The sequence below is a fragment of the Ambystoma mexicanum genome, chromosome 9 (genome assembly GCF_040938575.1).
Source record: "Ambystoma mexicanum isolate Mex_15411 chromosome 9, UKY_AmexF1_1, whole genome shotgun sequence".
In the NCBI taxonomy this organism is placed as follows: Eukaryota; Metazoa; Chordata; class Amphibia; order Caudata; family Ambystomatidae; genus Ambystoma; species Ambystoma mexicanum.
Genome location: NC_090931.1, coordinates 920,743,221 through 920,757,270, shown reverse-complemented (window position 1 = coordinate 920,757,270; position 14,050 = coordinate 920,743,221). Strand labels below are relative to the sequence as shown.

The 14,050-nt window shown below is 42.6% G+C and overlaps 1 protein-coding gene across 1 annotated transcript in view; it reads right to left on the bottom strand.

The window, feature by feature from the left end:
• Positions 1–14,050, bottom strand: part of CCDC141 (coiled-coil domain containing 141) — a 676,030-nt gene that overhangs the window by 437,305 nt on the left and 224,675 nt on the right. Inside the window, exon 6 of the mRNA XM_069616100.1 lies at positions 8,592–8,711. Within this exon, the coding sequence (XP_069472201.1) occupies positions 8,592–8,711 (120 nt within the window). The remainder of the gene's footprint in view (positions 1–8,591; positions 8,712–14,050) is intronic.

Below are 14,050 nucleotides of genomic sequence, written 5' to 3'. Positions count from 1 at the left end.
ATACCTAGTGGTCAGTTAAAACATCTCCCAAGGTGCACAATGCTGAGCGCCTGGAAAACCTGGAATCAGAATGTGCACCATGCAACCTTCCTTATGCTGTGATGCAGGAAGCCATGCAGACAGAAACTACATTTCCCAAGACGCACTCTACTGTGCTGCTAGAAGGGCTAAGGGCATGTTCCGACCTTCCTGAATCCAGGTGCATTTTGGCTGGATATCAATGAGCAATAAACTACCTCTTCCAAAGTAAACTGTGCTGAGGTATCGGAGAAACTAGATCCGAAATATGCACTTTACAGCCATCTTGATGCTGTCATGCTAGAAATCACCCCTCCAGAAACTACTTACCCCAGGATGAACTGTGTTGAGCAAATGGAAACCCAGGCACTGGAATCTAAATGTTCCATCTTCATTGATATGATCGTGCTGGATTCCACGCATCCAAAAACTCCATTTGCCAAGGGGACACCATCCCAAGGCACTGACCGACGTGGATCTATAACCTACAGTGTTCCTTCCTGATGTTGTGAGGCCTGTTAGCGTCACAGTCAGAATGTGCATGCCCCAAGATACACTGGCCCTGAACTACCGAAGACCTGAAACTGGCAATTGCACTTTTAAGCCTACGTAATGCTGGATAGCCTAAAACTAGAAGTCCTAAGATTCGCCGTGCGGGCTTCTAGAAGCCAAAGAGCTGAAACCATCCCTTCCAAAGATCCCCAGAAACAGACTAAGGCAGTCCCACTCTGGCAGGTCTGAAAGTTATCATTCCTGAGTCTAGGCAATTAATGGTGCGATCAATAGCTCTAGAAACATACTATTGTCCTTCATTTTCAACATACAAAAGCTTTTCACTATAAAAAATCAAAAAGTCAGACATCTTTTTGCTTTGTTATGGATTTCTCGAGCCCTTTCTCATTTTTACTGTGATCTCAGTGTCATCTCTTGAAAGCAATGGCCAGAGGCTGGGCACAAAAAGCAAACATCAAGCTAAATGTAACTCATGTACGCACAGGTGATTTTCAAGGATGTCAGTTCCAACCAGGCACTGTCCATCAAATGCATCCTCGCCTACCGCAGCACAACATACAATTGCACACGAATGCATGGACAGGGCTAAGTAGCTGTGAAAACCGACCAGCTGCTCAGCGTAAATGTTAAACAAGTTCTGAAAAGGAGGAGAACATTGTGGCACATCAAACAGGACCATGACTCTCTCAGAAGGAAATTCCTATGGTCTCACCCGCGGCTCATGGTCCTGCAAGAAACTTCTGCCACTGCCACTAGGAAATCCATGTATAGAGCATTGTCCAGCATCCCATAATCGGGGGACAGCTGTGATGGGTAAAATGGTAACTGAGTCCTCAGTGGCATTCCATTCCCACTTTTGGGCACATGCCAGAGTTGAGGTCATTAAGGAGCTAGCCCCACTCCCAATTACTCTGGAAATGCAGAGCATGTTGTACAGGCTAATACCTATTCACATCGATGAAGGGAGCTCAGCCAATCAGGCGGCGGGAAACGCGTCATGAACTGCTAGTGTACTTCACTCGTTTCATCAGCCACCTGAGCCCTTTCCTGGGCTGCTATCATGTGTTTTTCCTTAACTCCCCCAACTCTTTCTTCTTCCCTCCCCGCCCCGGACCCAGCCCTAAAACCAAAAGATATGGCGCACCCGCTACCCCACCCCATCCCGCCCTACCCATTTACCTGCTGACTGGAGCTTTCTGATCCTGTCGCAGCACTCCATCCCCATTCTCGGTCCCTGCCAAAGACATAGGAAAGGGACTCAGTCCCGTTTTTATTTACTATGGTGGTGACCATTTTGGTTTTATTTCTTTTTTCATGAGAGATTGGGCACGCCCAATACGTGCAGAGCTAGTGTACCGTTAAAAAATTATAAATAGAACTAATTGCACCCGAGAGAGAGCCCGGGTGGAAATAACTATCACCCGCTTGTCAGGGGTGTACCAGGGCCTGTAATGGCCCCCAGACCTTGCTGAAGCCCTTGCTTCACTCGGGCCAGTCTGGACTCGGGCTGGTGGGCCATTAGCTGCCCATGTACATCCCCTGACGTGGGGAATTATTATAGGCCACACTCAAAGTTGATGAGCAGACCTATGTATTATTATCATTATTATTATTATTGTGATGATGATGATGATGATGATGATGATGATGATGATTAGGGTATTTATTGAGCGCGGGCTTAGCATCGGGAAGCAATGAAGCGCTTTACAATCATGGGGGAAAAATAAAGTTAGCAAGCATAAAAACAAGGGAGTGGGGACCTAACAACGGGGGAGGCAGGGCAGTAGTCAGCAATGAATCTACAAGTAACCAGGGGAGGAAACAGTGGGGGCCAGATATCCCAGTCTCAGGTAAGGTGGGGAGTGGGCGGTGTAGGGACTAAGGAAAAGGCAACCAAAAAACCTTCAAAGTCAAAGGGACTGTCACTGAGCATTCCAATAAAGAGCTACTGGAAACGGTGGTGATAATACGAAGACAAACTTAGCCCCAATGAATGGTCAGCAATGCAGGAAAGGGATCACTAGCCTAGTTGGAGAGGCATGGGAGGAAGGGAGCTAGCAGAGGGGATAAGAGGGACAGGTTGGTATTTTAGTAATTCCTTCACCAGCCCAACTTAGATCGTGCTGGATGATATATCCGCATCTGAAAAAGCATAGATTTCATTTAATACGTGTCTGATAATTGCAGTAAAAGAGCACCAACTTTAGCACTTAGCCCTGTTGTACAGTGTTCCATCCATGGCAGAATATGTGAGCTGCGAGCCATTTTGTGTGGCCCGCAGTGCCACCCTTGCAACCTCTGGCTCAGAGACCATAGAGGTAGTGCCATGGAACTGAAAGCAAACATGGCCCCGAGAGTTAGGTTTGCATTCTGCACTTCCCACCCCTGGTCTCCTCTCAGTCAGATGCCTAATGAGATAACCTGTCGGAGCCCTTTGGCATTTGAAGGTGGCACCTGCACATGTGCATTGCATACGGTGCCCATATTATGCATGGTAGGCCTTTGAGGCTCCACCTGGAATATACTGGCTTCACATGTGATGCTACACATTACATATGGAGACTATACCATGCAAACAGGGCATGCACTGGCATTGGATGTATTTACTGGGGCCTCTGAGGCTGCTCTTGGCATATAAGAGCAGCACCTGGACATATCAGACTGTACCTCGCCTACGTTGACTATACCAGGCATCTGAGAAATGTACTGGCATTGGAGAGCATTACTGCAATATTTGAGACTGCAGTTGTCCAATGATGATAGTCTATGCACATGTGAGAATGTACCTTTTACATTGTGACAATACTATGCATCTGAGACATTTACTGGCACTCAATGCCATTGCCAACACATTTGAGTCTGCACTTGAAATATAATGGCAGCATCTGTACATTTGAGGCTTCCTTTGATATCAACGGTGTCATGGGTCACATGACATCACATCCCGATGTGGTATTGCTTCAAGTGATATCTTTGAAATCAGCTTGCCAGGTCACTGGCTGACACAAAGTACACAACACAGTCCCACACTCAGAATAGCTGGACCAGGAATCAGTTGCTCAAGCCTTGCTACAAGGACAAATACAACATTTTTTTACAAAATGTCATGGGCGTCACACAGACAATTGACAATAGAAGTGGAGCTAACACTTAAATGGCTTCATTATAAGCCGCTAAAATATGTTTGCATAGAAATACATAATGTAAGTGATTAACAAAAGGAGCATAACACCAGCTCAACCTTTAATTCCTGGTCTTGGCATCATACATATTTCCAACCAAATTCAACCATTTAGAGTTAAATCTGGAATGCAAATCTTACTCCAAGATTTCTGTTAAAATGCATTAAATCTTTGTAACAGGACCCATACAATATACTCTATACCGTGGTTTAGCATGTACAAAAAATATATAGTTTAATTCATTATTGACACATATAACTAAATTGTCGGTACAAATTCCAGCAACACACATTATAAATCAAAGGGATGCTAAACTAATTGCAATATTGCTGACATGACTCACCACTTTGTATGTTGTCCCCTCTCCTTTCTAAAGTGCTAGTGCAGACATCTGATAACCCGTGGCAGTCTAAAGAATGCTATTGCGACATTCCTATTACCAAAATGATTCCATATATATTTATACCATGATTAAAACTAACATCCTACTCAGAGCATTCTCACAATTGTTTCCAGTCAATTCATTCAACCCCATAAACACTCTAACAAGTTTTCTACTACATAGTGCACTCAACAGAATAACTGTGGCACAGCCTAGTTCCTACTCAACTATCCTACTATTTCCAATTTGCCAAATCCCACTACATGGTCCTGATCAAAATTGTGCTTCTTCAACAATGAACCCAATGTGTTTCATTCCCATATAAATAACTATTATTAGGGGAAATTCTTCAGGGGTTTGATGCTGGGAAAAGAATATACAAGATATTATACATTTATTGTTTATCTTATTCAACACAATTCAATAATTTATAGCTTCAAAATGTTGAGCCTTATTGACATTACACCATATTTGAACATTAAATACACAATATTCTTTTGTCTACTTTGCTTCATCCACACCGCTTTCCCATCTTTTGCCATTTTTCCATACACATGGCATACATAGTGTATCTCTTGTCCTTCAGAACAACGTAAATCTCATGGCAATTTTGTAACCACCATCCTCCTGTAGAGTGTATACCAATTAGAGCATTACTAATTATGCAAATGTTCACGAAATAGTTTACTTGTAAAGTACCTAGAAACAGAACCAGTGCACTTACATGATTGAATGTCTGTTGTGTATCTGTTCAAGTAGTAAAGCACTCATGAGCCACTGAAATAGAGATCAATCGTACAGTGACAGACTGCCCTACATACACTCTCTGTGGACTTTTAGCATTTCGGTGGTGGACTGCCAATGTGGGCGGGACAAAGACTGATATGCAAATGGATATTTCCCATCTGTGAAAGGCACAGTGAGCAAAAAGTGTGTGCTGCAAACTCTCACCTCAGAACAGGTTATCATGCCATGTTCTTTCTGGAGAGGAGCGCCAGCTACCTTTTTTGAAATATTTGGAAGGATCTTGGGGTTGGTCACCCTGAGTTACCTGGGGGCAACCAGACGTGGACTCCCTGCTCACTGTGCTCAGAGAGGCAAAGCTTCACCTCACTGATGAGGCCCAACAAGGCTGAAACATGTCTATGGGGTTGCTTTTGGTACTCTTGTTCAGAGTGGAATTGCCATAGCATTTCGGTGCTGGACTGCCCATGTGGGCGGGACAAAGACTGATATGCAAATGTATATTTCCCATCTGTGAAAGGCACAGTGAGCAAAAAGTGTGTGCTGCAAACTCTCACCTCAGAACAGGTTATCATGCCATGTTCTTTCTGGAGAGAAGCGCCAGCTACCTTTTTTGAACTACATACACTCTCTCTCACCAAAGCTAAATGTCATGTAACACATACAAAGCATCCTCTCTTGCGTGTATCACCAGAGAGGCGCACACATCATATGCAGGTGCTTTCTTCTGAAGTCTCATGTTTTACAATCGAGAAGTAAATACATCCTACAGTTTCCCCAACCATTGGAGAACATTGTTAATTACAGTTTGTACCACTCAATATACTTATTAAGGCCTGTCCCGTTACTTTTAGTCAGGAATATTACATTTTGTTCTTTTCTGAGTTGACATGTTTTATCTGCTACATCATGTTTTCCACCTTTGACACGATAAAACACCATCCACCTCAATTCATCTATGTTGTGCTGTTTATCTAAAATGCACTTTTTCCTGATGCAAATTTTTTGCTCCATAATTCTAACCCTCACTTTTCTTTCAATTTTGCAGATGTATAGCTGATCGCAGGGGCACCATATTGCATAAACCACTATATTTGCAGTTAGTGAACTCCATTTGTTTTCACAGCCTGGGCAGACCTATACTCACTTCTGGACTCCTTTTAGTCTGTGCACAACATTTTCAGTGGCCGCCTTGGGCATGGCCACATAGTTGCTTGACACCCCATATTTCTGACAGTTTCGACTTGGGTTCTTTTTTTGATTCTGATATCATTCCTTATAATCTGATCTCTGAGATTTTTGCTTCTTTCATAAGCGAATAATGGCTTCTCAAGCGAAGCTTTACCACCTTGCGCTATTTTCCATTTTTTCAATAGAATTTATTTGAATGTCGTTTGACAAATTTGAAAAGTTGCTCAGAAACACAATATTGTCTGATTTTTTGTCTATTATTCTATGGTGCATGGAAATGACGCTCACAGAAAATTACTTTGTGTTTCTTGACAAGTTCTATCTCCAGATTCACGGAAAGGCAACCTTTATGTCGAGTTTCAAGAAGAAACTAAGATCCACAGCAATGAAAATCCATATAAAAAACATTCCAGTATGGAAACTTTATATTAATGACATGTTATTATTTGGAAAGGAAGTGAGGGCCTAGGTAAATATTTTGTTACATGGCTAAATAGCCAACATAGGTTCCTACTATTTGCAGCAAATTTGAGCAATAAAGAAATTAACTTTCTCAATGTGACCATTTGCATAGATAGAAACCAAGGTGTGCTAGGCATGAAGCCATTCCATAAACCAAGTGATGAGAATTCACTTCTTTGCTACACTAGTTTGCACCCAAAATATTCTAAAGATAACCTCCTGTTCAGACAATTTGTGAGATTGAGGTGAAATAGTTTCTACCAAGAAGCTTTTCTGGAGAAGCTATAATGCTGGTAGACAGATTTGTTTTTAGAGGCTATCCAAGGAAATTAGTAAATAGACCATTACAAAGGGCTAAATGTAACGATATGAATGACTTGTTGGAACACAGAAGTAAAGACAAAAAAATCGGACAATACTGTGTTTGTGAGTACCTTTTTAAATGTGTCCACCGGTATTAAACAAGATGGGGATTTTAGCAACCGGCTGTGCAAATATTGTGTACAGACTGAAAGGAGTCAAAAGTGGAAAAGATGATGTAGCAGATAAGGCGTGTCTACTCAGAAAATAACAGGAATTAATATTCCTGACTAAAAGTAACGAGACAGGCCTTAATGAATGTGTGGAGTGACACAAACTGTAAGTAAAGTCCTTTAATGTTTTTAATGTTTGGGGACTTTGTATTTCTGTGCTCCCACACTTTCGATGTGTATTTACTTCTCAATTGGAAACCATGAGAAGAAAGCACCTGCATACGCTGTGATGTACGCAATGTGCGCAGTTATAATGTGGTGTGCTGAATGTAAGAGCGTTTGATGGCGATGGCAGTTGAAGATGGTGCTGTGCCCTGCTTGAATGCCAGGGCACGGTACCGCGTGTGTGTGTAACAGGGAGATATTATTAGCCAACGTAAACGGCAGCACCACTACACGGAATCAAGCACGATGTGTGCGCCTGGCTGGTGATACAAGTAAGAGAGGATGCTTTGTATGTGTTACATGATATGTAGCTTTGGTGAGAGAGAGTATATGCGGGGCAGTCAGTCACTGTATGATTTATCTCTATTTCAGTGGGCCGTGAGTGTGTTAATACTTGAAGAAGAACGCGATGAACAGTCAAGTCATGGAAGGGTCACTGGTTCTGTTTCTAGGCACTTTACAAGTAATTTAGTTGCTGAATGTTTACATAATTAGTAATGTTCTTATTGGGGTACACTCTATAGGCGGATAGCGGATACAAAATTGGCATGAGATTTCGGTTGTTCTGATGGACAAGAGATAAACTATTTGTAATTGCTTGTCATATGTATGAAAAAGTGGTAAGAGATGGGAAGGCCCCATGGATGAAGCAAAGAAGACAAAAGAATATTGTGTATTTAATGTACAAATAAGGTGTAATGACAATAAGGCACAACATTATAAAGCCATAAATCTTTAAATTGTGTTTAATAAGATAACAATTAAATGTATAATATGTTGTATATTATTTTCCCAGCACCAGACCCCTGAAGAAGTTCCCTTCATGATATTTATTTATATGAGAATGAAACATGTTGGGTTTGTTGTTAAATAAGCACAATTTTAATGAGGACCATGGATTATCTGGCATTAGATAATATTTCTGAACAATATGGGGCTGTACTGGGATTATCATGGAATCACCTGCACATGTATCTTACATTGCATGACCATATTGTGAATGATAGGCCTTTGAGCCTCCCCTTGGAATATGAGGGCCCGGCAGACATATGAAAACTACACCGTTCCTATGGACCATAAATTGGCATTAGTTTACTGTACTGAGGCATTTGAGGCTGATTTTGGAAAACAGTGGCAGCACCGAGACATGTCAGGCTTTACTTTGCATAGGTTAACTAGGGTCGGCATCTGAGATATTAACTGGCAATAAATGTAATTTCTGCAATACCTGAGACTACAGATGGCTAGAATGGTAGTAACTTCACATGACGACGATGTACCTTACATATCGTAACCATACTTTGCATCTGAGGTATTAACTTGCATTATACAGCATTACCTCTCTCATGTTTCTTTTTCTTCAGTTTCAATGACTTTACTAGCAGCTTGTAGACGTCTTACCTTGGCTTTGAGAACATAGTCTTTGTATTCACGAAGCAGCTCTTCATTTTCCGTCAGTGTTGAACCCAGAAGACCCTTTTGCAAATAGTCATCAATACCTTTTTTAAACCAACTTGTTACCTAAAAATAAGTTGCAGTGGGTTAAATGTGATTATTTTACGTCAATATTATTATATCAGTGTACTTAACAAGGACATACTCTTTAAAGCAACAATCATATAAAATATATGAAAAGTATATACATTGTGGGTATTACATCCTATGATAGCATTTAACAAGCATCTAGTCAAAACTACTTCTGAAAAGTGTTTTGGTTGTAGCACTAAATTAAAACACTGACATTTGGCCTTTACCCAGAACAATTGTTTTAATAAAATGTATTTATTTATGTATTTAATCATTTTTAAAGCCTCCTGTGCTATACAAATTCATCATTAAATCTCTCCAAAAATAAAGCAGAGTGTTATTCTACAATTACATTTATAACACCATTCGACATTGGTATCTCTTATACAAATATTAAAAACATGCACTTTTTTAATGTAGTCTTCTAAGCTAACCCTACCAAAATATGTTAAACATTCGATTCATTTCCCCTATAGTTCCATAAATGATAGGAAAACTGATCTCTGAAATCAGGACAATTGGGCAGATGCACATGTTCAGGTCATTCAATCTCATTGATGTTGCATTTAGAGGTTTATCCATGCAAATGTACACATCCATTCGTCTTTTATGCAATCACGGTCTACATGTCCAATTCAACTTTGTAGGTCTTAGTGTAATTTTTCCCAGGATTGTATTCCCTCCTGTAGGAAATCTAAAGTGTTTGTTTGCTGGAGAGTAATGTCTGCAATTATTACTATTATTTATTTGTTTTTAGTTCACAAGGAACTTTTACAAAATGTCATATACATACAAACCACTAACATTAATATCACCTTTCACCATATACATCTTATACATCTTACTTAATACACAAGCCAACTCATATATTATATTATATCTGTATAAAATACCCTTCAAGAAATCATCTACACTAACATTCATCGATAATATCATTCAATATAAAAATCTAAAATCATACAATGTAAAATCATCAAAGTCCATATGCATATATACACTCAACCAAAGATTTCAACCTATACAACAAATATCATTACATTTCAGACGGCACCCTCAATGGTACCACATTTGGCGCATTCTATCAGCATGTATATTGTCCATGTACACCCCCCCTCAATCCTTGAGGTACTTATCATTAATGTGGCACCAAAGTCGATACAGTGCATTATGAACTGCTTCACTCTCGGTATTCAAACACTAATTCCAGAAATGTACTGTTTTGATCAACTCATGCTAACTGACAATTTGCCCCAGAATGGTCATGTAAATGTGCCCCAGCATAATATATTCAGGAAAAACATGTCTGCAATAGCAAATCTAAAAGATAAATATACTTAGTAGAGTGTTTTCTTTGGAAAAAGGAGTGTTTATTTTAAGAAACTCATGCTGGCAACAGTAAAGACAGACACAAGTGATTAACAGTAAAGGGTGTTCATTAAACTGTGTAGGTAGGGTGGAAACACGCATAATCTAAACCTAAATCTAAGATGGGAGCAAGCTACAACCATCAAACAATAAAAAGGCAGTCCTAGTGGCGTCTTGTCAAATAAAAGGGCCTATACTAAAAAAGAAAACAAATGCCAATTCTTACAACTAAATACAAAGAGAGTGTGGGATAGAGTTCACAAGAAAGAAAGAAGTGTTCACAAATGATAAGCCATGTTTTGATCACAGGACAAGGTGGGACTCCTGAGCACAGCACACGCTCGAGCTTTCCCAGCACGAGACGGCAGTTCCGTTCTCAGGTATAAGGACCTCTGGTGGTTAAGTTTCTTTTCTACAAAAAAGTCTCTTGCCTCTGAGGAGCTAATGTGTTCAAAATAATAAACAAAAAGTTCCTTTCCAAATGTTCTTTGGGTGATGACTTTTCACCCCCTGGATCCCCCTCTTCCGGGCTCAGATCCACAAACAGTTCCAATCGATATCAGGACCTTCGGTGGTTGACTCTCTTGCTTCTGAGGGCCTGATATGTTCAAAATTATAAACAAAGATCCTTTCGGATTGCACTTTGGGTGATGATTCTTCACCCCCGGGTCCCGCTCTTCTGGGCTCAGACCCCTCTCGAATATCAGCCACCCTCCATCGGGTTCACTATGGCTTGTATTCAAACACGTTTTCTCTGTTACATTCGTGTGTCGGTCGATGATGGTTGTTCACCCCTGGGTCCCCCTCTTCTGGACTCAGACCCTTCTCGAATGTTGCCTCCCCCCGTTGGGTTCACTGTGGCTTTTCCAGAGAACTATTTCCTCTGTGGCATTCACTAGTCTTAATGCCTTTTTAAACAGTTCACAGTGGACATCCCTCTGTCAGGTTCGCTCTGGTCAACACACTACATCGGTTTCACTCTTGCCAACTCTTGCCAGTCTCACAGTTCTTTCTCTTTTTTTCATTATGCAGGATTCATCTCCCTTAGCTTTCCAATAATGTGCAGGTCAAAGACCTTTGAATGTATGGAGGGTTTTGCTAGACCCCTAAATGACCACGTTGACCTTTTCTTTGTGTTTCTCCTAGGGCCTTCTGGTTTCGGTAGGTCATCAAACATGGCATCAACCAGAGTCTCTCGAATGAACACCCACGTGGTGCCAGATCCCTCTGCAATTGGTTTTTACTTAATGTTAACTGTTGTTTGAACTTCCCTTGATTTGCCATCTTGCAACTTTTGTTCAACACAGTTCGGTTTCTCATCGGTTCTCCCCTCAACTCACCGGCTGTGATGAACTGCTTGGCTTTTCTTGTATCTGGAGTCAAGGATGGTACCACAGTTGCAGGCCGCTCTCTCAATCCTGCTTATTAGCGTAGGCCTGGTCCGTGTACCGTTGACATCTGCTGCACCACAAGCTGGCTATAGTTTGTGGTCGACATCTGCTGCAACACAAGCTGGCTATTGTTTGCGGTCTTACAATTCCTTCCACGGAGGCCTCGCGGGTCTGGGTCAGAAAGGGCAAGGTTGCTTCTCTCCTTGACACCCTTCCTGTTCTTGCTGCCTTTCTCCTCCTATTGAACTGCCGTGCTTGGATAGCTGTCTCGTCGTTCAGTCTGTCTTGCTCCTCGTGTGCTCTCGTGCTCCACCTGTGGGGAAAGGAATGGGCTGTCAAGTGTGTGAGGTTCTGGTCAATTACCTGACTTTGCCTGACCCTTGTGTTGGGACATGTCAGGTAAACAGCTCTAGTAGACTGGGTGATCCAGAAAGAATAATTAGAGGGACGTGGAGAAGAATGATTGGGAGTATTCAGGTAGAAAACCACAGGAAAACAGGTATTCTGGGAGTTGTGGTTTTCGAGAGTAACAGGGTTTGGGCTCCCAGGGGATTTGGATAAGGGAGATTGTTTAGGTGGAAGGGAGATTGAGTTGGCACAGACCATAAAAGTCTGAAGGACCTTGTCTTCCTCATCCCTTCCTCATCTCATCCCTTTCTTTGTATAATACCGTGCCTCACCTGGGGCATTTCCTCGAGCATAACCCCAGGTTCCCCTACCCATGTGATCCTTCCTCGCTTGTCTACCCCCAAGGTTGGGATCTGAGAGTGCCACCCTTTCCCTGGCCACCTGAATAAGTGATTCTCGAGGCCTACTTGGGAGAATACCCTCAGGTTTCTCACATTATTGGCTGGCAGCAGATTGGGCCATCCACAGTGATTAATTGTGGCTTATTCAGAAATAGAGCCCTCAGCCCATAGAGGAGGTCAACTATGAAGTGCCATAAATCAAAAAGCATGGGGTTGTGTCATGCATGCTGGATGCTACGCTCGTAGAACAGCTAGACCGTTCTACTCCAAATGGAGGTTATTCGATACGTTACCGGGAAAACGACGTTTGCACTTTTCACGTCGCTAACTTCACGTGACTTTTGCTTCGTCACGTGAACTACGGTATTACGTATTTAAGCAGCGTAGAAACTTCACTCGCTGCTTCTGATCGAATCTATTGGCGTTGTGTAGCTGAACCTCTGATCTGCATCCTGGCATATTTCTACAGCTACTTTTGGGCCTTCAATAGCGTGTGTTCCGCCACACGCTGATTCCTGGAGCTATCCCTTCGCGTGATAATTCACACGCGTTCTCTGTCTTCAAGCGTGGCTGGTCCGGACTGCGGGAATCCTGCCCGCGTGTAATTCCACACGCGCACGCTGTCTCTAAACGCGGTTGTTCCGGACTGCGGGAACACCGCCCGCGTGTTATTCCACACGCGCTCTCTGTCTTCAAGCGCGCCTGGCCAAGGCTGCATGAATCCTGCCCGCGTGTAAAATCCACACGCGCTCTCTGTCTTCAAGTGCGGCTGGCCAAGGCTGCGTGAATCCTGCCCGCGTGTAAAATCCACACGCGCTCTCTGTCTTCAAGTGCGGCTGGCCAAGGCTGCGTGAATCCTGCCCGCGTGTAAAATCCACACGCGCTCTTTGTCTTCAAGTGCGGCTGGCCAAGGCTGCGTGAATCCTGCCCGCGTGTAATAACCACACGCGCTCTTTGTCTTCAAGTGCGGCTGGCCAAGGCTGCGTGAATCCTGCCCGCGTGTAAAATCCACACGCGCTCACTGTCTTCATACGCGGCTGGCCCGGACTGCGTAAATCCTGCCCGCGTGTAAATCCACACGCGCACATTGTCTTCACACGCGGCTGGCCCAGACTGCGCGAATCCTGCCCGCGTGTAAAATCCACACGCGCACGTTGTCTTCAAACATTGTTTTCTTTGCGGCTGTTTATAACCGCGTGTACTTCTAACTCCTGCATCTGTGGAATTAACAGAAGGATTGATCCCTTTAGTGGGAAGGAAGCCTTTCAAGGATTATTGGAAGGTGACATTGAACTGAACTTTGGACGCTATCCTGTGGTGAATTCAACCCGTATCTAGCGTGAGCCTCGTTCCGTTCGGGATAAGTCTCCCTTACTAATTTTCCCTTCCTTGTCGTTTGTTCTTCATTCTACAAATCCATCAAGAGACTTCTGGATTATTCTACCCAAATCTAAAGGTCAGTGTAAACATTCCTGTCATTATCTAATTCATCATACTCAGGTTGGAGCAGTTATTCATGATACTTTAATTTGTCCTAGGCTGGATTTCTATGCCTTACCCACGCCCTTTCCAGTGATCCATCGCTCTGCCTGTTTTATCAGCCAGAGGGTTGTATCATTTGGAAGGTCTTCAATTGACTTCACGACTATCAAATCGTGTGAACAGGGATCCGGAAGACCCTACCTCCTGTATCCTTTTGAGTATTGTATCCTTTTCAGTTAATACTTTGGTACATTCTGACAGGTTGGGGGGGTGTTAAGACAGATTAGATACTTGTGTTTTTGGTTTCCTTCGTGTAGCTTGGCAGAGCTCAAATCGTATCCCTACC